General features: G+C 48.5%; 1 protein-coding gene across 3 annotated transcripts in view; it reads right to left on the minus strand.

The window, feature by feature from the left end:
* Positions 1-23,138, minus strand: part of LARS2 (leucyl-tRNA synthetase 2, mitochondrial) — a 126,353-nt gene that overhangs the window by 97,258 nt on the left and 5,957 nt on the right. For all 3 annotated transcript variants that reach the window (XM_066351259.1, XM_066351257.1, XM_066351258.1), the window contains exons 2-5: positions 22,803-23,062; positions 17,273-17,401; positions 7,820-7,911; positions 5,366-5,426 (exon numbers count right to left, since the gene is read on the minus strand). In XM_066351259.1, the coding sequence (XP_066207356.1) occupies positions 5,366-5,426; positions 7,820-7,911; positions 17,273-17,401; positions 22,803-23,036 (516 nt within the window). In that variant the 5' untranslated portion in view covers positions 23,037-23,062. The remainder of the gene's footprint in view (positions 1-5,365; positions 5,427-7,819; positions 7,912-17,272; positions 17,402-22,802; positions 23,063-23,138) is intronic.

The following is a 23,138-nucleotide window of genomic DNA, read 5'->3' on the forward strand; positions in this document are numbered from 1 at the left end:
CTCCTGGTGATTCTGATGCTCACGCAGGTTTGAGGGCCCCTGATGTAAGTATCCGCCTATATAATCCTTGTTATTTTCACAGAGTAACAAGTCCATCTCCAAAACCTTCTAGCGATTGCTTTCCAACACACTGAAGCCCACTGTCCCCACACAACTGCAGGCCCCCACTCTATCGAAGGCTGTGTGCACTGATGCTCAAGATGGCCCCAGAGGCCTGATTCAGCTGGGGAGGGAGCATTTGCCTCTTATTTTCCGAGGCACTTACAGAGGGATCTAATCTCCTCAGTAACAGTTAGGAGCATTCCCTGGGGAGAAGCTGAGACGCAGAGGGGCCACAGGTCAGGCCCACCACGTAGGACTGGCAAGACCCAAACCCGAAGCCCAAACCCAGGCCTCTGAGATGAGTGTCCAGGATCCCACCTCCCCAAAGCACTTCACAAGCACGCAATCGGGCCATTCTAGTCCCACTAGCCACATGCGTCCTTGACCGGGACGACCTGACTGGGCTCATGACCACCAGTGACGGTGGATAAAATAAACCACTTCCTCGCATAGCCACATTTACTGGGCGGCCCCAAGAGACCTCCTCCTTTAATTAGGGCTGAAGAGTCTAAGAACGCTACCCTGGCTGGGACAGCAAAACCTGTCACGTTCCTTAGGCTGGCGAGGACCAAGCGGGTACAGCGTCGGAGGTCAGCTGCGCGTGTGCCACGTGTTCATGATGACAGAGGTCCCGCCTCGAGATGACTGCAGTTCTGAACGGGAACCTTTAGACAGCAGCACCATCCTCCCTGGACACAGGGAAGCGCTAAGAGATAAACTGCTCATTCGGAAAACCTCCAGAGAAAGGCTAATTTTCTGATTCTGAGGGTGAACAAGTAATCCAGAGCCAGAAACCTGCCAGTCAAGCTGCCTCAACCCTGTAAGGACCGGAAAGGGGACGGGAGAGTCAAGCACTCCTGGGGCTGCGACGCGTTGTCAAGGCAACCACAGCTCCCAGCTCTCACAACGCGGGTCTTCCCAACCACGTTTCAAGGCGCCCACGTGCCCCCAAGTTCTTTTTGTCTTAAGCTATTCTTGGAATTCTTTTAAAACAAAACAAAACAACATAAAAAACACACAGTTCTATCCTGGAGCCCTCATTATTTCTGGTGGTTTCATCCTTCCTTATCAAACATCTAGTCCTCTATGTAAATAAAATGCCAAGGTAGTCAGGGCCTTGAAGCAATACTTGTCACTTTGTAATAATACAAATCACAAAAATCATATAAATCGTGAAAATAAATTCGTGCAGGTGTGGTCTAAAGAGCTTGTGTGTTTTGAATGAGAAGAGAGTACGGCTCCCAAACATGATAACAACGCGGGGAGGAAAAGGCTCAACAAAGCCCCAAAGAAGCGCGGGCAAACCAGCCCCTGGAGTAAAGAAAGAAATGCAGGCCATCCAGGGAAATGTGCAGAAGGACTGCCATTCTGCAATGCTAGACGGCACTATCAGGAACCGTTTTCGCTGTAACAACAGAACTGTGACAAAGGCAGGAAGGAAGGCAGGCAGCAAGCAGCTAGCAATCCTTCATCTCTGCCACGTGTACTGAGCTCTTTCCAGATGAAGTTACATAACGTCCAGGGCTGGCTGCAAAGTGATTCAGAGTGGAGGGTGTGGGTGAGATAAGGCCGGCCGTGTAACAGCAACTGCTGAAGCCGAGTGACGAGGGTTTGGGGGTTCCCTATTCTAGCCTCACATTTTTAGCATGAGTTGGAAATTTTCCCCCAAAAAAATTATATTAAAAAAGAGACGCCTGACCAGGCGGTGGCACAGTGGATAGAGCATTGGACTGGGATGCCAAGGACCCAGGTTCGAGACCCCAAGGTCGCCAGCTTGAGCGCAGGCTCATCTGGTTTGAGCAAAAGCTCACCAGCTTAGACCCAAGGTCGCTGGCTCGAGCAAGGGGTTACTCGGTCTGCTGAAGGCCTGCGGTCAAGGCACATATGAGAAAGCAATCAATGAACAACTAAGGTGTCTCAACGTGCAATGAAAAACTAATGATTGATGCTTCTCATCTCTTCCTTCCTGTCTGTCTGTCCCTGTCTATCCCTCTCTCTGTAAAAAAAAAAAAAAAAGAGGCAGGAGAGAAGGAAGACAGGAAGAGAAGAACAGGAAAGCAGGTGAGTCGAGCAAAAGGATGAGAGAGAACAGGAAACAGAAAGAGGATGGTGAAAGGGAAGAAAGATGGAGAGAAAGAAGTGAACCAGAAGCAAAGAGACCAGTGTGGATGGCGGAGGCGCCCCAATCACCTCCGCGACCTCCGGCGCCCCGAACACCTCCGCGACCTCCGGCGCCCCGAACACCTCCGCGACCTCCCTGCCCCGAACACCTCCGCGACCTCCGGCTCCCGAAACACCTCCGCGACCTCCCTGCTCCGTGCAGCCGGGCGGCACTGACAGCTAAGTCACCAACGCCTGTCCCGGCAGGAGTCGTCAGGCAGCCAGGTTCTGAGATGCCTCTTCCATGGCTCCCCCCAGCCCACACGCCCGTGGGGAAGAGTGTGAGGGCACATTCCGAGTTTCGGTGTCTAAGGGGCGGTGCTTCCTGTGTCTCCCAGGCCCCGACGTGGGCGAAGCCATCGGGGTTATTACCAGGCACTGACACCACACCCGCACAGAAGACTAAACGTAAAAACACGAGAAGGAAGATGGACACAGAAATTCAGAGTCTCATGAAAAGAAGTCCAGATAAAAACTCCTAAGAGCTCCGCAGCAAAGAAAGTCAGCAAATAGTCAACTTTTGATTACGCCAGGGAGGGGGAACAAGAAAAGCTGAATTCATCCAAACACCGGTTATGCCCAATCCTGAAATATGTTCTGGCTTGTTTTGATTTCACACCGGACTGTGGGTGTCTGGGTCGCTTAGCAAGCACCACAAATCACTAAAAAAGCCTTCTTCCGGCAGGTTCCCCAGACACAGTGTTGAATCCTGTCTGATTTGGATGTCAGTTTTCCTCTTATACTTGTCAGATTTTGAAGGGAACTCCTAGGAACTGCTCCCAAAACAGTTATCCACAAGATTCCAAATAAAAATGAGGTCCCAAAGTCTACTTCGATCAAGAGTCATAGCCAAGGTCTGGTCCAGAACCAGCGTAGGCATCAGAGCACCGGTGAGAACGCAGAGGTCAAAGTCAGGGACACACCTGCCTCAATGGACCACAGCAGACAACCGAGGAGCTAACTGTCCTTTGTCACATGGAACTGTTCAGCCTGTTCCCTAGGTCCAGTTCATGACCAGCAAGGCCATAACCTGAACCCACGAGAGTCAAACCTTCTCCTCCGAGGGCAGCCGATGAGCTCACGAGGCGAGTGCCCCCCAGAGAGAGGACCCTGTCCCTCCCTGTCACTGAGCGGGCGGTTTCCTCTCCCCTTGACTCTTCCCTCAGTGGCTGCTCAGCCATTCAGCCTCCGTTTTCAGATTCTTACTTTCTATCTTCTCAAAACGGTCCAAGCGTTTGGGGAGCAATATCTGAGAAGTGAAACCGTGCTGTGCTAAAAGTCACTCCACGATCACTCGGGCTCCCCAGGAAGCCATTACTTCCAGAAATGTAAAAAAAATATTTTTTTTTAATTCAAAGAAGCTTTTACTAGAAGATAAGACTGCTCAGAAGCGGACCATTCCTACAGGGCTCACCACCCAGGAAGAGGCAGGAAGGACAGGGCCACAGCCCAGGTTTAAGTGGGCTTTCTCCACCTGGGGAGAAACATTACATTTCTGAGCCATCTTATCTTTTTTTTTTTTTTTTTTTTAACACTTTGCTCATTGTCAGCTAGCCATCGGTTGAATTATCCGGGTTTTGTGAGACTGTAAGAATGTTCCCTTGCAAAGAGCACAGAACAATTAAATGTTCTGGCCTATCAATTAAATGAACAATTCCTCCACCTCCTCGCTTGGTCCCACATCACCAAGCAGAATGCAAGGGTTTCCTCAACGGGCGCGTGAGGACTGCTGGGCAAGGGGGCATCAGGAGCACACGCCTAAACTCGTTTCCGTTGCTCCCACTAACGTCACCGACAGAGCACGGAGACGGGGCCACAGCGGGGCATCAGGAACACACGCCTAAACTCGTTTCCGTTGCTCCCACTGACGTCACCAACAGAGCACGGAGACGGGGGCCACGGCGGGGCATCAGGAGCACACGCCTAAACTCGTTTCCGTTGCTCCCACTAACGTCACCGACAGAGCACGGAGACGGGGCCACAGCGGGGCATCAGGAACACACGCCTAAACTCGTTTCCGTTGCTCCCACTGACGTCACCGACAGAGCACGGAGACGGGGCCACAGCGGGGCATCAGGAACACACGCCTAAACTCGTTTCCGTTGCTCCCACTAACATCACCGACAGAGCACGGAAACGGGGGCCACGGCGACGCACCCGCACGGGACACAGCACCGGTGCCGTCGGCCCGCCAGAAGCACCAAGGAACTTCGGCAGTGGGAGCAGGCTGGAGAAGAACACTGTGAGCCGAGCAGCGTGGCCCCTCTGAGAGCAGGTTGGGCTCTTGGGAGAAAGGGCTCTGACGGCACCCCTGCTCCGAAGGGCAAGGTCCAGAGCGGGCCCAGCGTGTCCAGGAAACAGAAGCACAGTACGGTGGATTTTGAGATTTTAGGGGGTGTTTGTCTTTTTCTTAATGATTTTTGTTTCATCACAAACATTTCTGCTAGTTTGTCCTCTGCCTTGCATGTTGTTTACGTCAGCACAGGATAAGTACTCAGAAATGCCTTTGAGATAAACACATTTCTATTTCCTTCTCGATCTTTTGTCGTTCGATTTTTACATTTAACTCAACTGAAATTACTTCTGTATCTGATATGCGACAAAAGATTACTTTTTCTAAATAACCAATTGCTTCTGTTTTTTATTTGTTAACAGTGCTTTCCTCCTTGAAAACATTTTACACCATCAGGCTCTTTCCGACAGAATCATAATCTGCTCTTGTGAGCCTCAATTCCAAACTTGGAACAAAAGCTAAATAAATAAACGGTCAACCGCCTTCACACCTCTTTGCCTAAAAGGCCCAGGCGGGCTTCCACATGGAGCCCAACAGTCTTTTGAAACTATTGCTGAGAACAGCAGAAAGTCTGGGCAAAGGCTTGGCTTTGCACATAAATCAGAGCCCATTGTGAAGTTTAAATACTGGAAGAAGTTAACACTCTTAGCTTAATCCCACAGAAAATGGCTTGTTTGCAGGCAAATTATCCCCTGGAGACTCGTTCTCATTTGTGGAGGTCTGCTTCCCACCACCCTCCCTCCCCTTCCCCAGCCCAGAGAGGAGGTGGGAAGGGACTGTCACGGTCCCAGTGACAGAGGGTGGACTTACCCTGTCCCAGCTGAAACTCAGGCCCAGGCGATCAAGCTGTTTCCTCATGTATTTAATATTGCTGTGAAATAAAGGGAAGAAAGTTCCGTTTTTTAGGGGGGGGGGGAGCCATAAACAAGCTACACCATGAGAATGTGAAGGGAAACGGGAAAAGTCTGGATTATTCCAAAGTATTCCAAAGTCTATATTACATGTTGTTTTTGCCCTGGCCAAAATAATAACAACAATAAAATAATAATAATAATTAATCACTAAGGATCAATGAAAATGTCAGCATAACAGAAGACACCTACCTGCCTACTCTTTGGATTCATACAGAATGTGCTGGAAACCACAATGGTCTCTGGCCCTGGGAGGGTCTTCCTCCGCCCATTCAAACGGGCAACTCCTCTGAAGAGTGCACTCTGGTCCATCCTGTCCGTATTCCACACAGATTTAAGCTAACCACGTGCAAGTATAAAATCCACTCAAGGGAGAAAGAAACACCTTAACATACAAACTATGGAATCCAAAAGAAACTTGGTTGAGGGCTTTGTCAATCAAAACCCAAGTCTAAAACTATGCAATCCCTGGAAAGAGGAAGTGAATTATCAACTTGAATATAAGATGAAATAAGGAAATACATCACTTTTCCTTTTTGTTAAAGAAAAAAAGGAGGATTCACTTATATCCTCTTTCTGCTCAAGCAGCCTGAACTCAGGAAAAGCCGTGGGAAAGTTCTCCAGGTGAGCTCCCATGAGCTAACAAGAGCTTATTCTACTCCAGGCCTTGGGCTAAGCACTTTTGCAGAACAGTGCTTTCTGTAAACTAAACGGTTGTGTCCCCCCAAAATAATCTGTCGAAACCTAATCTCCAGTGTGTTGGTATTAGGAGGTGGGGTTTTTGGGAGGCGATTAGGTCACGAGGGCAGAGCCCTGATGAATGGGGTGTAGTGTCCTTAAAAAAGAAACCCCAGAGAGGTCCCTTGCCCCTTCCACCATGTGAGGACACAGAGAGAAGAGGGCTGTCTGCAACCTGGAAGAGGGCCTCACCAGATGCCAAATCTCCAGGCACCTAAGACTTCCCAGTCTCCAGAACAGAGAAGTGAAGTTGTTTATAAGCCACCGAGACCAGTGTCTTTGTTATAGCAGCTGACTAAGTACTTGCTCATTCCTGTGAGGTAGGAACTATGACTATCCCTCTTTTATAGATAAGTAAACTGAGGCACAGAGATGTTAAGTGACTTGTTCAAAGTGATGAGCTAGCATAAAGGAAGGGCAGAATCTGTAACCAGGTGGCCCGATTCAGGGGCCATCTTTTTCATTGTTATTCTCTAGCGGAGAGTTGGCAAGCTTTTCCTGTAAAAGGCTAGCAGGGGTCCCCAAACTTTTTACACAGAGGGCCAGTTCATTGTCCCTCAGATCGTTGGAGGGCCGCCACATACAGTGCTCCTCTCATTGACCACCAATGAAAGAGGTGGCCCTTCTGGAAGTGCGGTGGGGGGCCGGATAAATTGCCTCAGGGGGCCGCATGCGGCCTGCGGGGCCGTAGTTTGGGGACGCCTGCATGGTAATGTTTTCAGCGTTGCGACCACATGGTCTTGGTCATAACTCCTTACCTCTGTCATTGTATCGTGGAAGCAGTCATGGACGAAATGTAAACAAATGGGTGTGACTGTGTTCCAATAAAACTTTATTTACAAAATCAGGCAATCCCTGGTCTAACTTACATCAAATTTATGCCCCATTTGATTCACTGCATTTGATTATCATTTCCTCCAGAGAAGTAGATGGTGCAGTGAATGTCTGTACACTGTAGCCTTAGTCGAGATAAAGCAAAGGAAGGTGAAGATTCTGGGGAACGGGCTCCAGAACTGGGGCTCCACATCTGGGGTGGGTGGGAGCCCCAGATCTCTGTGGGGTGGGCACAGAACATTCTGCCGGGTCCTGGTATGAGGCCCTCCAGACGCTATCAGGAGGGACGGGGGTGGACATGGGAGCCTGAGGCAAGGGACTGGGCTGTGTCCCTTTGGAGAAGGCCACGCCCAGAATAAATTGACCACATATTTCTATGTTGAATGGCTGAGTTTCTCTTGCTTCAAAGTGGTGCATGCAAAAAACTAACAGAATTATTAGAGAAAATTAAAATGTAGAATTTGGATACAGCTCAAATTATGATCCCAGAAATGAGAAGCACTGTGGAAATATAACAAATGCAACCCTCTCCTCTTTCTTTTCCTTCCAGATGCAAATACTCAAAGGAAGAATAACTTTGTGACAACAAAGCATCAAAATGAACATAGGAATGAATACCCGGCCTACACCCTCTTTGCACCAGTATATACAATCTGTTTGATCGCTTGGCAGACTACAATGTTGGGTTTACTTTGCTTTCTATTTCTCATGCACAGATTTAAAAAAAATTTTTTTTAAGGTTTCTATATATAGGTGTCTGAATAGGTCTGTAAATACATACCTTCGTGTCCAACTTTCTGGATGTAGATTCCTCTCAATTGCGGCATTCTCGGCAGGCAGCCCAAATGCATCCCATCCCATGGGGTGGATGACCTAGAGCCCGAAAGAAACATTAAACAGGGCAGACGCAAGTGTCCACCTTTCCAAAGGGCATCCTCCCCTTCTTCTGGGAAACTGACCCTCCTTCAACTCCACAGAGATCTGCTGAGTGCTGTCAATTGCAAAACTCATCCCTCTGGCTACAGAGGGAGGCATGTGAGTAAATAAACTTGCCCGAGCTTCTCTGTTGTCTGGAGTGGGGGGTGGCGTGGAGTTTGTGCCACAGAGACGAGGACAAGGACGGCTCGCTCTCTTCCCTTTTCTCCTCGGTCAGGAGAAACAGGTGACCCTGCCTTCCCCCTGGCGGATGTCTGAGAAGGTAAAGCTGGCTCACGGAGAGAAGCGGAACAGGGGCCGGGACTACTCCCCGGCCTGGCCCTGGTCCCACGGGCCTGGTTCTTACATTTCCTTTGATCCTGTAAGACGCACCAGGATCTGGAGAAACAGCCAAGCCTCCCTTCTTGCTTAAGCTGGTCTGAGCGGGGTTTCAGTTCCGAGTAGCCGGGAATCCTAACCAAACCAGACACCTTCTAGGAGGCAGCTTTCTGTCCCCTAAATAGATGAAAAATATTCTCCTCTGTTAACTATATATTAAGTGGCATAGTTTTTCCTCTTTTTAATTTTCAAGAGCTTAAAAAAAAAAAAATCCTATGTGGGGGATAGGTGCTAGATTACTAGAAAGTTCTTCAATGCCATGGGTGGCGAGCTTCCAGATGTTCTGCTGGGGCTGCTTCCCTGGAAGAATATCATGCCTGCCGTGCAACCATGAGAAGGGGGAAGCTTAATCCCCAGGTGGTTTCTCTGCTGGAGCTGCCAAAATAGCACGAGGGCAATGTACTGCCTATTAACATTCGGTAGGGACCACCCATAGTTTTTCTTTTTTCTTTAGCAAGAGAGACAGAGAGAAGGAGAGAGAGAGACAGATGGACAGGAAGGGAGAGAGATGAGAAACATCAACTCATAGTTGCGTGTTGCGTCACTTTAGTTGTTCATGGATTACTTCTCATACGTGCCTTGACCGGGGCTGCCAGATAAGCCAGTGACCCCGTGCTCAAGCCAGTGACCATGGAGTCACGCCTATGATCCCATGCTCAAGCTGGCAACCCTGTGCTCAAGTTGGTTGAGTCTGCACTCAAGCCAGCAACCTTGGGGTTTCGAACCTGAGACCTTAGTGCCCCAGGTTGATGCTCTACCCACTGCACCACCAGTGGTGAGGTGGTGCCATCCATATTTTTCAATAAAGTCAATTCAGAAGGCAGTCACAAAAAAACCTGTCTGGATTGACATATCATTTCTATTTTTGTTGTCAAAATAGAACAAATTAACATAAAAAGAGATTGTTAGCGCACATGTTACACAAGCTGTCTATAAAAATAAAACTGGAAAAATAAAGCTTCTTAATAGTTCATATTTTTACCACACCATAGGCTGGGTCACTGGGATAAATGTTCCTGTGAACCACATTTGTATAAAACAGGGGAGGGTCCTCTGGTTTCTGTATCTTGGGCTTCCCAGAGTTGCGTGACCAAGTGCAGAACACACTCTGCTACAAGATAGTTCACTGCTGCCTGACCAGGCTGTGGCGCAGTGGATAGAGCGTCGGACTGGGATGCAGAGGACCCAGGTTCGAGACCGAGGTCACCAGCTTGAGCGCGGGCTCATCTGGTTTGAGCAAAAAGCCCACCAGCTTGAACCCAAGGTCGCTGGCTCCAGCAAGGGGTTACTCGGTCTGCTGAAGGCCCGCGGTCAAGGTACATATGAGAAAGCAATCAATGAACAACTAAGATGTTGCAACGCGCAATGGAAAACTAATGATTGATGCTTCTCATCTCTCTCCATTCCTGTCTGTCTGTCCCTGTCTATCCCTCTCTCTGACTCACTCTCTGTCTCTGTAAAAAATAAATAAATAAATAAAATAAAAATTAAAAAAAGAGAGTTCACTGCTGTCAAGGTGAAGACCTACTACAGCAGGATACAAACTACCAGAGCTTGTCCCTTGGCCGCAGTAGCACAGTCTATGAGCCGTCACATTGTTACAGTTCATTTATGTGAAAGACATTGAGTCAGGTGCTTCCTTGGCCTGTCCCGTTCATGACTTGGTCTCACATGACATCCAGATCAAATTCTTCCATCCCAGGTGTAGCTGGCCACTTCCTTGTCTGCGATTTCTCTGTGGCCAAGGCTATCTAAAGAGTCACTGGAACCGCTCCACACTCTGCTTTTTAGCTTTCAAACTCCTACCACCATACTTAGTTTAATCCTTCCATTATTCCACAAGTAACATGTGCCAACCAGGCAATTTATTCTAAAACAAACAAACAAAAGCCCAGCATCTGGATTTATAAGTGAGGCCACCAGCTACCCCGCAGTTCACCCCTTCTTAGGCAGGAGTTGCTTTCTGCAGAAAGGAATCAAGACCAAGTCCTAGTAGCTGTAACCTACGAATCTATAAAATAAACATCCAGAGTGTGAAGAATAATCATGCCAGCTCTTCTTCTAACAAATACTCTGAGCATTTAAACTTGAGTGAGAAGCCAAGCGACAGCCAAGCAACCCAGAGGTTCAGAGGGCGGCACAAAGGGAGGGGGCCGTGCCAACAGAGCCAGGGCCGGAGGTCAGCTGCGGAAGCCGAGACGGAGGTCAGCCCGGATGGAACAGGATTCACGGAGGAAGGAGACCTAACCAGGCCAGAGGGAAATCCCCTGGCTTCTCCTTGCCTCCTGCCCTCCAATTTCCCCAGTTTCTTTTTGTCCAAAACCAGCCAGAGGCCAGCTGACACTGGAACATAGCCTGCAGGGTCTATCCTTCTGCCATCCAGAGCACAGCAGGGGACAGTTCTGAGAGCAAACTGGCTGGCTGGGGGCCAGTACGGGGAAAACAGGAACACCGGAAGGCTGCAAAACCTACCAGGATTTCAGACATGGAAGAGGAGTCAGGACTAGCTACTGATGAGGGACAAGCACAGGGCTTGGGGCCTGGCTGGTCACCTGGAGCTAGCCAGGAGGCCAGGCCTGGGGGCTGGGCCTGGGTCAGCCGCTGGTGCAGACACCATCACAGGCCCATGGCTCACGGTCCGCCTCCCTCCAGGCAGGGCCATGGGCATCTCCGGTTGTCAGGCAGGATGACCGGCAAGCAGGCTAGGAGACGGGCACCGGAGAGAGCACGGCTACCTATGACGATGGGCAGGCAAGGCTCTGGAGGGCTGAGCACTGGGAAATACCAGGGATTTCTGCCCAGAAGGGCCTGCGGAGGCAGGGTGGTCACAGGGGACTGCGGCCTTGTATATGCATATACCCTATTTCCCCATGTATAAGATGCACTTTCCCCCGAAAAATTTGGGGTCTAAAAACTGGGTGCCTCTTATACAGTGGTTGTGGCATTTCAAATGCCATAGATGGAACGGAGGACGAAGCAATATATGAAGACCAGACACAGATGAGGATAAGCTAATGGATGGAAGTTTTGACAGTGATGAGTTGTATGAATTTTATGATGAATAAAACTTGAGTTCAATAACTTTATGTAATATATATTTTTTTCAAATTTCAGGCCCCAAAATTAAGGTGCGTTTTATACATGGGGAAATATGGTATTTTTCACATGGGAATATAGAATTTAATTTTTTTTATTTTTTATTTTATTTTATTTAATCATTTTAGAGAGGAGAGAGAGAGACAGACAGAGGAGGGGGGAGGAGCTGGAAGCATCAACTCCCATATGTGCCTTGACCAGGCAAGCCCAGGGTTTCGAACCGGGGACCTCAGCATTTCCAGGTTGACGCTTTATCCACTGCGCCACCACAGGTCAGGCCTTAATTTTTTATTTATTTACTTTTTTTTTTTTCTCACATGGGAATATAGAATTTAATGTTCAATTTTAAAACACTTTTCTTTCAGAAGGAAAAACAATAGAACAAGAAAAGGTATAGGTCTTCCTCCAACACAGGAAGATCAAACGAGGTAGACATTGGAGAGAGACCAGGCAGCTGGCCGGCTGACTCCCCCAGGGAGAGAGGAGCTCAATCGTTACCACGAAAGCGCCAACCAATTTCCTAGGAGTGATCGGCTTTTCTCTCCCTTTCATCATAAAACAAAACTTTATATCTGAAACCATTCCGCTTCTAATTGACAGCAACCATGGTTACTGCTTCTCAAAAAATCGCTATTTTCAGAGAGGGCCATGCTTTTTCTGAAGTAGATTCAAGTTTATTTTCAAGAAATGAGAAACACAACATCCAATTTTGTTTAGCAAGTGTCATAATCCACCATGATTACAGATTGGGGATCAAATTCAAGTGAATACTTCGGGGTAAAAACAACCCAAGTGACAACACCTCAGCCCACAGCAGACGACCTCCTCCGGGAATACGGAGCGCCGTGACAGGCAGAGGGACCGCCGCTTCCAGCCAGCGAGTCACCTTCTTCCTGCCGTCACAGCTGAGAGGGTAAGCTCCAGAAACCCACTCCCTACTTCCAGACGCTAGAGATGTAAACATCTGACAACCCAATGCCACGCTGTGCCCTCTGGGCTCTCCATAAACACATGTTGACCAACAGGCAGAATGACAACCGATGAGACATATTGTGGTTCACATGCTAAGAACTCTCCTCACTTCCTCCCATTCGTAGGTGATCACATTACGGTCACGCAGCTGCCAGACACGTCACCACAATGTCTTTCCTCCTCCGCCGGAACAGCCAAAAAGGCTCAAGCACAAAACCCCACTCAGGCCGTCCCCAGAGGCTTTTTGCCTGAGACAAATTAGCCCAAGTCTGTGAGGGAGACTTGGCACATGGATACTTTAATCACTCAGCTTCTGGCCCAGAAGGTGCTGGAGAGACCAGCCGAGGTGGGAGGTGGGTAATTTTATTTTCCAACCATCTGTGTGTACAACAGATGAAAACACAACAAAGTAACCATATGGCGCCAAGCTTTAAATGTGGCATCAGACATGGCACCATTGTGTGCAGAAACCGTTCAGAAGAGCAGTCTTTCTGACCGAAAGAGGGTGACTTACCACCGGCTTCCAGCAGCCCCCGCCTGAACAGCCAGACCTCGGGACCACCTGATTGTGGCTGTTACTAATCGGGCGACACTGGAGAACTGCATTAGATGTTTTAGATGTCTTAAAGGGCTTTCTCAGTGATCATCTCACATGAACCCTGCAATAAATCTGTGAGCAGGGGGCAGGCAGGCCACTGTTGTTGACAAAAGCCCCTGACTCCCTATCAATTCATCACCCACACCACTGACCTCTCCATTTGTAAAGTCCACGTGTGATCTACTTGTGTGTCAATGGTCTGGTCACCTGTCTGTGACTTCAGTGTCCCCAACAGAACTGGGATGGCCACGGCTTTCAGGCACATCTTCATGAACGACAAGAGCACGGGGACCCCGATGATCCATTTACACTCTGGTCTCGATTCTCTCCTTTGCACGACTTACATGCTGCTATAGAAGGTGATCAAAGTAAAAGCAAACTTGACCTTTCCGATTCATCCATCTCGCCCATTCTCACTCTCAAATTACAATCTGTGGTCTGGCCAGGCTCAAAATCTCAAGGGCAAACCACAGCCAGGGAGAAGATATGTGCATTGCTAATTAAAAACGAATCAATAACCCAGACTAGGCCCTAGCCGACGGCTCAGTGGATAGTGCATTGATCAGGCGTATGGACATCCTGGGTTCGATTCCTGGTCAGGGCACACAGGAGAAGAGATCATCTGCTTCTCCCCCCACACCCTCTCCCCCTTCTCTATCTTCCTCCCCTGCAGCCAGTGGTTTGATTGGTTCAAGTGTGGTTCTGGGTGCTGAGGATAGCTCAGCTGGTACAAGGGAATTAGCCTCAGGTGCTAAAAATAGGTCTGTACTGGGGCATCAGCCCCAGACAGAGGTTGCCGTTGGATCCCGATCAGGGTGCATGCGGGAGTCTGCCTCACTATCTCCCCTCCTTTCACCTTAAAAAAAAAGGAAAGAAAAGAAAAAATAATCCAGGCTATACAAAGAAGTCCTACAGAGTGATATGAAAAAGACACCCCCCCTGAAAATTTCTCAGCTTCATGAGGACAGTACTCAGGAAAATGGAAATTAAAAACACAATTAGATATCATTTCCTGTATACCAAATTAGCAAGATTAAAAAGTCTAACATGAAGTGATGTCAAGGGCGGTAAGGCAGTAAATGTCATTCATCGCTGGTAGGAGTACAAATAGGCACCAGCACTTTGCAGAGCAATGTGATGAAGTGACCCAGCACTGACGGCACAGGCTGAGCTGAGTACAGGGTGCTCACTGGAGCAGAAGCCGGAAACCACCTGAAACTCCATCAGCAATAGTTACATACTGTCATAATTGTACAGTGTTTAGAACGGATGAACTCCCTCTAGAGACACAGGATAAATCTTGAAACAAAATACGGAGTGAAAAAATATGCAGAATATTAAATAAGATATCTTATATAAAATTGAAAACATACTATACTACATATGTGTGCGTGTGTGTATCCTTCAACAATATACAGAGTAAAGGCATGAAAACATAAAGACCAGGATACACTGGGGTGATTCTCTGTCCACTAAGCCACCCAGGCAGGGCCTTGACGTTAGATTTTAAAACAACAGGAAGCAGGTGGTCTTTCCCAATGTTGACAATCTTTTTACACTGAGATTTCTGTTTCTCTTTTGCCATATCACTTAAAAACAGCAGGGCAAATTTTCACCGAATTTGGTAGTTAGATGGGAGAAAATCGAACTTAAATATGAGCTATGAGAATTAACAAGAAACTAATATCAGGGGAAACCTGGAAGATGCCCCCAAAAGAGAGCTTATCATCTGAAACACAGCAGCTGAACCTGAGGAGCAGAGAGAGCCCCGGGCATCTGCTGGTCCCACAGACTGAGACGCGGTACACTAAGCGACAGGCAGTGGTTCCAGGCGCCAGCCAGTCGTGGGAGAGACGATACAAACTGCAGGCGAGGATCTACAGTGAAGATGCGTCTCAGAAGGCAACCCCACGCAGCGTGGTCCGGACAGAAGACAGTGGGGTTCAGTTATTCAGTGGAGATGAATGCCTCCCCAGGGTAAGCCAGATCAGCGTAAATAATAACCCCAGCCACCCCTTCTGAAGGGACTGCTGAGTGCGAGCCACATGTGCTGACTCATGTAACCTGCACAACAACCCCCTGGGGGAGGAGGTAGCTATCCCCACTGTCAAGATGAGGCGAGTGAGACTCAGAGACAGGAAATGACTTGTGCAGGGTCACTCAGCTAGGAAGTGGTAGAAGAGGGTTCAAACCTAGGTTCTCTAACTCCCAGATCCAGCCTGACCTTGGGCCTCTGTGACTGGAGGCAACTCCACTTTGTCTTTTGGGCCTGAGCTGCCGACCAGCACCCGGTACCTCTGGGCCTGGGGCTCTGCCTTCAGCTTTCCCTGGAACTCTCCTCCCTCCCAGGGAATCAGAACCCCACCTGCATCCCCCCCAACCGCCTCTCTGCTAATGGGCTTCCCTATCTTTACCATAAATGTACAGCTTTGCTATAAAAGCTTAATCTTCAGCGATTTGCCTGCATTTGCTAATTGTCTAAAAATAAGTTGGATAAGTAAAAAAAAAATTTTTTTTAAACTCTAGTTGAAGAATCACAGTTAGATAAAGAATGATACTTTTCAGGCAAAGAGCCAACTCATTCCACACCGCCTCTTTCTAATAAACACAGCAGAAAAGATGGAAAGCCATGTCTGGGGAAAATGACACCTGGCATAAACCAGGGAGACAAACACCTGGGCGTCTTCAAGGAGAACACAAATCTCTGAGTTTGAGCGTTTCAAGTTATTAACTCTTCAAGGGACGAAGAGATGTTATAACTTGACTTCCTTTTTAGGAATACTTCTTGCTGCCAATGTCGGTGCGGCATAAATTCTCAAACCAACTGTGACAAGGATGTGCTCATCTTTCTAAAAGGAAATCTTTACAGAGGACTGGGAGGTGGCACCTATCATTTGTATGGGCCCCGACCGGTTCATCACAGCCAGTGGGAGAGCCGATTAATGCGGAGGAGAAAGCCTGGAGGAGAAAGCCCTGATTTGTAGTGTTTGCTGATTTCCATGGTGTAAAGACTCCCAACATGCTGGATGTTAAGCTACCTAGGTGACTAATGAACACAAAATTTGGCAGAGGTGCACAGCGGGCTCTCGGGAGCTGGGGTGAGCAGATTCCAGCCCTCCACTGGCCAGGCTAATATTTACTAACACGCAGGGTATATGCTAATGCTTCACGGTCATCCTGCCCTCCCGGAATCCATGCAACAGGCCAGTGGGCACGCACTCTTTGATCTCCACTTTACAGATGGGACAAAAGTAGGTCTCAGAGAAGTTAACTAGTCCAAGCTCACAGAGCTAGGAAGTGTTGGGAGCTGGCACTCTGGTCCTGGCCATCTGGTTTGGTGGTCTGCACTTCAGCCCCTCTTCGATCCTGCCTCTCTGTAAGCAGCTAAAGGGGGTGCTGTGGTTACTCCTACCCCCTGTCACTAAAAAGAGCAGGCTGTGGGGTGACTGGCAGTGGGGGGAGGGGACCGACCCAGATTAGCCACAAGGGTGTGCCTCCCCTCTTGCGGTCAATTTCACTCCCCAGATCTTTAGTGGGGTCTTTCCCAACAGCCCCAGAGTTGTTACTCCCCAAATACAAATACTTCTTTTCTTACAAAAATGTTACTTATGCCATGATGAAATGAATGCATGCTCATTAGAGAATACTGACAATATCAAAGAGAAAAATTTCTTTGTGGCCCTACCTCCTACTCACAGCTTTGATCCACCTTTATATAAATACTTACTGGATTCAACCCTCTAAACCAGGCATCCCTAAACTACGGCCCCGCGGGCCACATGCGGCCCCCTGAGGCCATTTATCCGGCCCCCTGCCACACTTCTGGAAGGGGCACCTTTTTCATTGGTGGTCAGAGGAGCACTGTATGTGGCGGCCCTCCAACGGTCTGAGGGACAGTGAACTGGCCCCCTGTGTAAAAAGTTTGGGGACCCCTGCTCTAAACAATGATTACCCATCTCTGTGTTTCACCCCCACCAGACTGTGTACCTCTCCTGGGGAGCGATCACATGCTACCCACATCCGTGGCTACCCCCACCCCTATTCCATCTCCACCCTCAGCACAACACCCAACCCATGGCTGCCCCCCCCGAACTAACCTAGATGCTGTATTGCAATTCTTCCGATTCATAAAAAGGAAATACTTTATCTTCAAAGCTAATCTCATCGTAACTGAGAGTGGTTTTCTCCATTTGCCTCGAACACACGTTAGGACCTTCTTGCTGCCCCGGGCTGCTCCGGCGGCACCGGCCTTACCTGCGCCCCTCTCATCCTCTGGAACCGTGCGATGGTGTCGCTGATGGTGTACACGCGCACGTGGCCCATGTGCAGCTTGCCAGAAGGGTAGGGAAACATGGAGAGCACGTAGAACTTGGGCTTTGACTCCTAGGGAAGAACGACAGGAGATGAGGAGGAGGATTTATTAAGCACTTGCTGGGAAACCGCCTGCCCTTGACTCAAGGTGATCATTTAACGTTGTAAAAAGTTCCCTCTTGAAAAACCTGTTCCCATAATGTAAGTCAACAAAAAATGTCAAAAACCCCAACTCAAAGCCCTGGTTTGAGCTAAAGAATGTCCAAAACGATGCCGAACACCCTCAAAGAGCTAATTACTCGTCTATATTTTTAATCTGGTTTTTATTTTTTCTCTTTTAAAAGCTTCTCTTTAAGACAGCTTCTATCTGGGTCTCAGAGAACTATATGTTTTTCCAAATGGAGCTCTAGCCCATACCCCGTACAGTTCCAGGGAGCAGTGGTGAGTCACAGATAGGACCTCTCTAGAAATGGAGCCCCTTCCGAAATCCCCTGAGCTGCTTTCAGACTTGGATGCAGCAGTAAGACCGGTCTCCAAGGGTACCTTTTGCATCCTGGGTTTCTGCACTGTGTGGTGAGCTTGTCTTTTAACAGTTGAAATGGGAAGGTAATGAGAAAATCTTAGCCAACGAAGAGAGAAGGCTGTGGGCTCCCAGGGGTGATCTACAGGCAGCCTCAGGCCCGGGTTACATAACTCTCCAGCTTGCAAAGACGTGGCTTCATCATGAGAAACACGGGCAACAGTACGCACCCCAACAGAATGAACACAGGGCAGGACGTCTTTACTGGAAGGCGGACTTTGACCCCTCAGTTCTTCCATTGGTAAAATAGTCAGTGTTGCTACAAGTTTGTGCGCACAAAGGGATAAGGGAGTCATTTCTTGTAGTCCAAGGGCAGGACTGTGTTTAATCATCCCTCTCTCCCACCCCTGGCCACCCCCTGCAGAGATTAATGACTGCTGGATATGCTCTCCCTCTCAGGAGAATGCCTGCGCCTTTCCTGCCCCCACCCTCCACCCACCAGGCCTGTTACCTCCGTCCTTCTCTCTCCTGAGCTCCAGGGGCCCTTCTCCGGCCTCTGTAACTTGTTTCCTGAACCTGTGTAGCCCAGCTGGCTCAAGTCCGCTGTATCTGTAACTTTCTAAATAAACTTTCTCATAATTTGAAAGAAAAACAACTATTGGATAAATGTGTGTTGGCCTTTGTGCCCCGAGGACCTCTGCAGAGCACTTAAAAAACTGTTCCCATAATGCAGACTGGGCGTTCCCGAAGGGCACTTCCCAGCAAGATCCATCAGTCTTGTCCAGGTGCCGGGAATGCGCCCCTGCCCAGCCTCCCCTCCTCCCCTGGGCAAGACAGGGCTCCTCTGAGGGGCACAAGTAACCGCTTCTCCTTAGTCACTAAGGGTCGGGACAGTCTGGCATTACAACTACGTTATTTGTTTCTGCCTTCTCTTTTTCCCTTTCTGTCCTTACCCCCTTCCTAGAGCTCTACTCGAGTTCCCTCAGGCTTTGCTTCCCCCAAACTAATGAAGGCAAATGCAAAACAATATGAACATCCATTCTTTTTTTTTACAGAGGCAGAGATAGACAGGGACAGACAGACAGGAACGGAGAGAGATGAGAAGCATCAATCATCAGTTTCTCGTTGCGCGTTGCGACTTCTTAGTTGTTCATTGATTGCTTTCTCACATGTGCCTTGACCACGGGCCTTCAGCAGACCGAGTAACCCCCTACTGGAGCCAGAGGCCTTGGGTCTAAGCCGGTGAGCTCTTTGCTCAAGCCAGATGAGCCCGCGCTCAAGCTGGCGACCTCGGGGTCTCGAACCTGGGTCCTTCCGCATCCCAGTCCGACGCTCTATCCACTGCACCACCACCTGGTCAGGCCACATCCATTCTTTAGTATACATGTAGGGGGATGTCATGTCTTTGCCAGTATTTACATGACTGATCATTGACACAACCCACTGTAACCAGGGGAGCAGAAGAAAGCAGAAATTGGATTCTTTCCGATCTCATCTGATCCCTTGCTTTAAACTTCCTTCAGCTAAGAAGTGAAACTTTCGACGGAGCCACTAACAAGTGGCAGAATAGACTAGCATGGCACTCTTCTCTGTCCTGCCCATCCTCTAGAGATGCCCGACGGGCAGTACAGTAAAGCTGCCTATGGAAAGAAAAGGGTGCCTCATCGGTAGTGGCACAGTGGATACAGTGGTGACCTGGGACACTAAGGTCCCAGGTTCGAAACCCCAAGGTCACCAGCTTGAGCATGGGGATCATAGACATGATCCCATGGTTGCAGGCTTGAGCCCAAGGTCGCTGGCTTGAGCAAGGGGCCACTGGCTCACTCAGTTGGAGGCCCCCTCCCCAATCAAGGCACATATGAGAAGCAATCAATGAACAACTAAAGTGCCACAACTACAAGTTGATGCTTCTCATCTCTCCCAGCACCTTTCCTGTCTCTCTTTCTCTCAAAATAAATAAAAATAAAAGGAAGAGGAGGAGGAGGAGGAGAAAGAAAGGGAATAAAAAAGGAGTCTGGAACTACTAGTCTACACAGACTAGAAAACCTTGAAACGCTGCTGATTTATGTAAACAGACGGAAAGCAGTACACCGAGCGTGCTCTTTAATTGGAAACCACGGATCCATAACTCTCAGGAAAATCTCTGGAGTGTGGGAGAACACCTGAGATTCAGGAGTCAGTGGGGACTCAGGAAGTACTGTCTTTAAGAAGACAAGTGACAGGTAGTCCTCTCAGCTTGTAAACAAGTCTGTCAAAGCAGGTGTAAGACCTCATTCCTTTAACTGATGCAGAATCAGAAATAAGCAAACTCTCCACCCTACTCATTTTTAGGGACCGGGGGAAAACTGTTACAGAATTCTTTGGGGCCTGAAAAAGAAAAGAAAAGAAAATCCTTGATATAAAGTAGCTCTAGTTTTGCACTGTAAAGTTCTTACATTAAACTGATTTTTCTTTTATTATAATCACCTTGTTTTTATTATAGTAACATATTCATTTTTATATTATGCTTATTTAAAAATCAATCTTGCCCCAAACATTTTCCACATATAACTTCTTCATTAGCATCTCCTTTGTCTGTGTCTGTCCAACAAAGCTTATATTTATGTAAAATCGAGGGGTTCGTTATACAGTAGCTAAGCCTAACACCAAAACTGAGTTATAGAAGATAAACAGAAAAATACTGCTAGCAAAAGCCTTTAATATTCATGAATATTTTTATTGCAGAAAAGGTATTCGGCTTACTGCCTGCCCCTGCCTTTTGTGTTCTGTGCGAATTAAGTCATTTTCCTCCGTGACAATGAAACACATTCTATCCTCCGTGGGTGGAAAAAGAAGGAATTATGGGAGTTTATGTTATAACCAAGCAGGAATCTGATTGAAAGAGAAATTTTCATAATTATATAAAAGTGTTAAGACTTTAAGCCTTCAAAAGAAATTAAGATTGTAAGCGATGGGAAAGGGGTGGTCTTTATAAATAGGTCCTATTCTTTCTGCCAGCTTCCGCCTCTTTACAGACCGGGCCCCAAGCTGTTGCAGAGTCAGGAGGACGGCAGAGAAGGAGCTCTCACCCTAGAACTAGACCGGGAGCTCTAGTTCTGGTCCTCGCTGTGCCACGAGGCTGTGAGATGGCAAGCAAATTCCTTTGCCTTTCTGGGCTCGGCTGGCAACCTGTAAAATCAAAGGGAAGGCCAAAAAGGAGGTTCCAGGTGAAGGCATGAGCTCAGAAACCAAACGTGCAGTCCAAGATGTCTGTGTCTGCGTCCTGCCTCTCTCGACAAACTACCCAACCTCCCTGTGAGCCTCAGTGGTCTTTACCCCCAAGATAAGGATAACAATACCTTCCCTCGGGGTTATTTTAGGGTTAAATGAGAAAATATGTGGACAGATGGTGCCTGACACACAGTAACCTGCTCATTAAATGGCAGTTCTTTCATAATGACGATGATTAGGATGATGATGACAAAACAGTCAACTTCCGGAAACTCACTTGGGCGGGTCTAACGCTAAAGTGGGGTCAGTTACAAACGCTTCGCTGTGGAACAGCAGCCAGCACTGTTCTCAGTGCCCGACAAAGACACGCCGCACACTTTCTCAACCGATTGTCAAAACGACTCTGTGATATTAAATAACGTGAGGAAAGGGACGGTCAGGGAGGTTAATGATGTTGCCAAGTTCACACTAATTGCGGGGGTGGGGGTGGGGGGAGGGCAGAGCCAGTATTTCCCTGCCCGGGCTCCAGACCCTTTGTCGGGCACTGTCTCCGCTATACTGTTGCCCGATTCGAACCCTGGTGGAGTGCCACCCGGGGATCACCCACAATGTCCCTAAAGCTATTTACCCAGTTATTAAAACACAGTTTATTTTGATCCACTCAATTTTTTAAAAGAACATATGCTTAAGAAGAACAAGATGTCACAAAATCAATAAGCTACAACTTCAAAACGTTTGAAAGTCACTAAATTACAATCAAAACCAAAAGAAAGAAAAAAGCTCATTTTAAGCTCCTTAATCAGAATTAAACTGTTCCCTGACGTTCGCTTCCAAAATACGTTTAGTTCGATTAGTCTGAACATGTTGCCACGAAGGCTGTTCATTTCCTAATGAGTAAAAGTAATAATTACGCATTCCATTCAAACCTTCCTTTTCATTGTTTCACTTGTTAATCACTACGTCTTGCTCAATACCAGCTTTTTCTTGCCAGAGCTAAAGGCGAACTCATCCACGCCAGCTCCCAGCAGGCTGGCCTCCCAGGGAAGGAGCCAGCCTCCAGCAAGACGCTCCATGGAAACGGGAGACAGCCGAGTACGGAAGGCAATTAATTCAGGTGGAGCACTGAGCTGGTGCATCCACACCAGAAGCCATGGATCCACTGACTTGTGCAGCTGTTACGGCAAGGCTGGGCCCCACCCCCCAGGTCATAGCCGGGGAGGGCTGGCAGCTCCCAAACCATGATGCTGAGATGACAGGACAGGGCTGGAGGCCAGGGCTATGCCAGGGAAGGGGCAGGTACTTCTCAGGATACGTAGCGTTAAAGGTCCACGGCTGAGGTGCCGTGGTGTCTCTTCTGGAGTCTGAGGTCTGACCCTGCCAGATGCCTGTGTGCTGCCCCACTATGCAATGGACCAGAAGACCCTGATGCCTGCTGTGGCTCCTGCCTTGATGAGTGTCCCATAAACGCTGCTCCGGAAAGCCTGGCGCGGCACACACACACCACACTGAAACTCTTCTAAGCGCTGGTCTCATTGCATTTCCCCCTCACAAGCATCCTAGGGGGCAGCGGGCACTACTGTTATCGCTGTCCGTTTTAGATAAGAAAACCTGAAGCACAGAAATATTCAACCATTCGGTTCAAGGTTAGATACTTAGTAACATATTAGAACCGGGCAGTCTGACCCAGAATCCAAGCCCTTAACTCCTCTCCTTGACCCTCTCAGAACCTCTCAGAATACTCACATCAGCTTCAGAAATCTTGGCGGCCTGTTCTTTTATTCGTGGACGCCACCATTCCTCGACATCCTTTCTCGTCTGCAGCGTATACTCTTTCGTCCACTGTCCCGTGGCACTGTAAATTCCTCGGCGACATCCTGGAATCACTCTCCTTCCCCAGCTGATGACATCTGGCCCGCCGTCTAGCTGCCTTTTCAGAAGAGAGACACAGAAACCCAGTCTCTGCCAAGCAGAAGCCATTCTTCAGAAGGCGGAAGGCCCTGACCCTGAGAGAGAGCAAAAGGCACACCGGTGAGCGGCCAGAACCCCGCCTGAGTCCATCCTTCGCTCAGCACAGCCCAG

Source organism: Saccopteryx leptura, chromosome 10 (assembly GCF_036850995.1).
Source record: "Saccopteryx leptura isolate mSacLep1 chromosome 10, mSacLep1_pri_phased_curated, whole genome shotgun sequence".
NCBI classification, from domain to species: domain Eukaryota; kingdom Metazoa; phylum Chordata; class Mammalia; order Chiroptera; family Emballonuridae; genus Saccopteryx; species Saccopteryx leptura.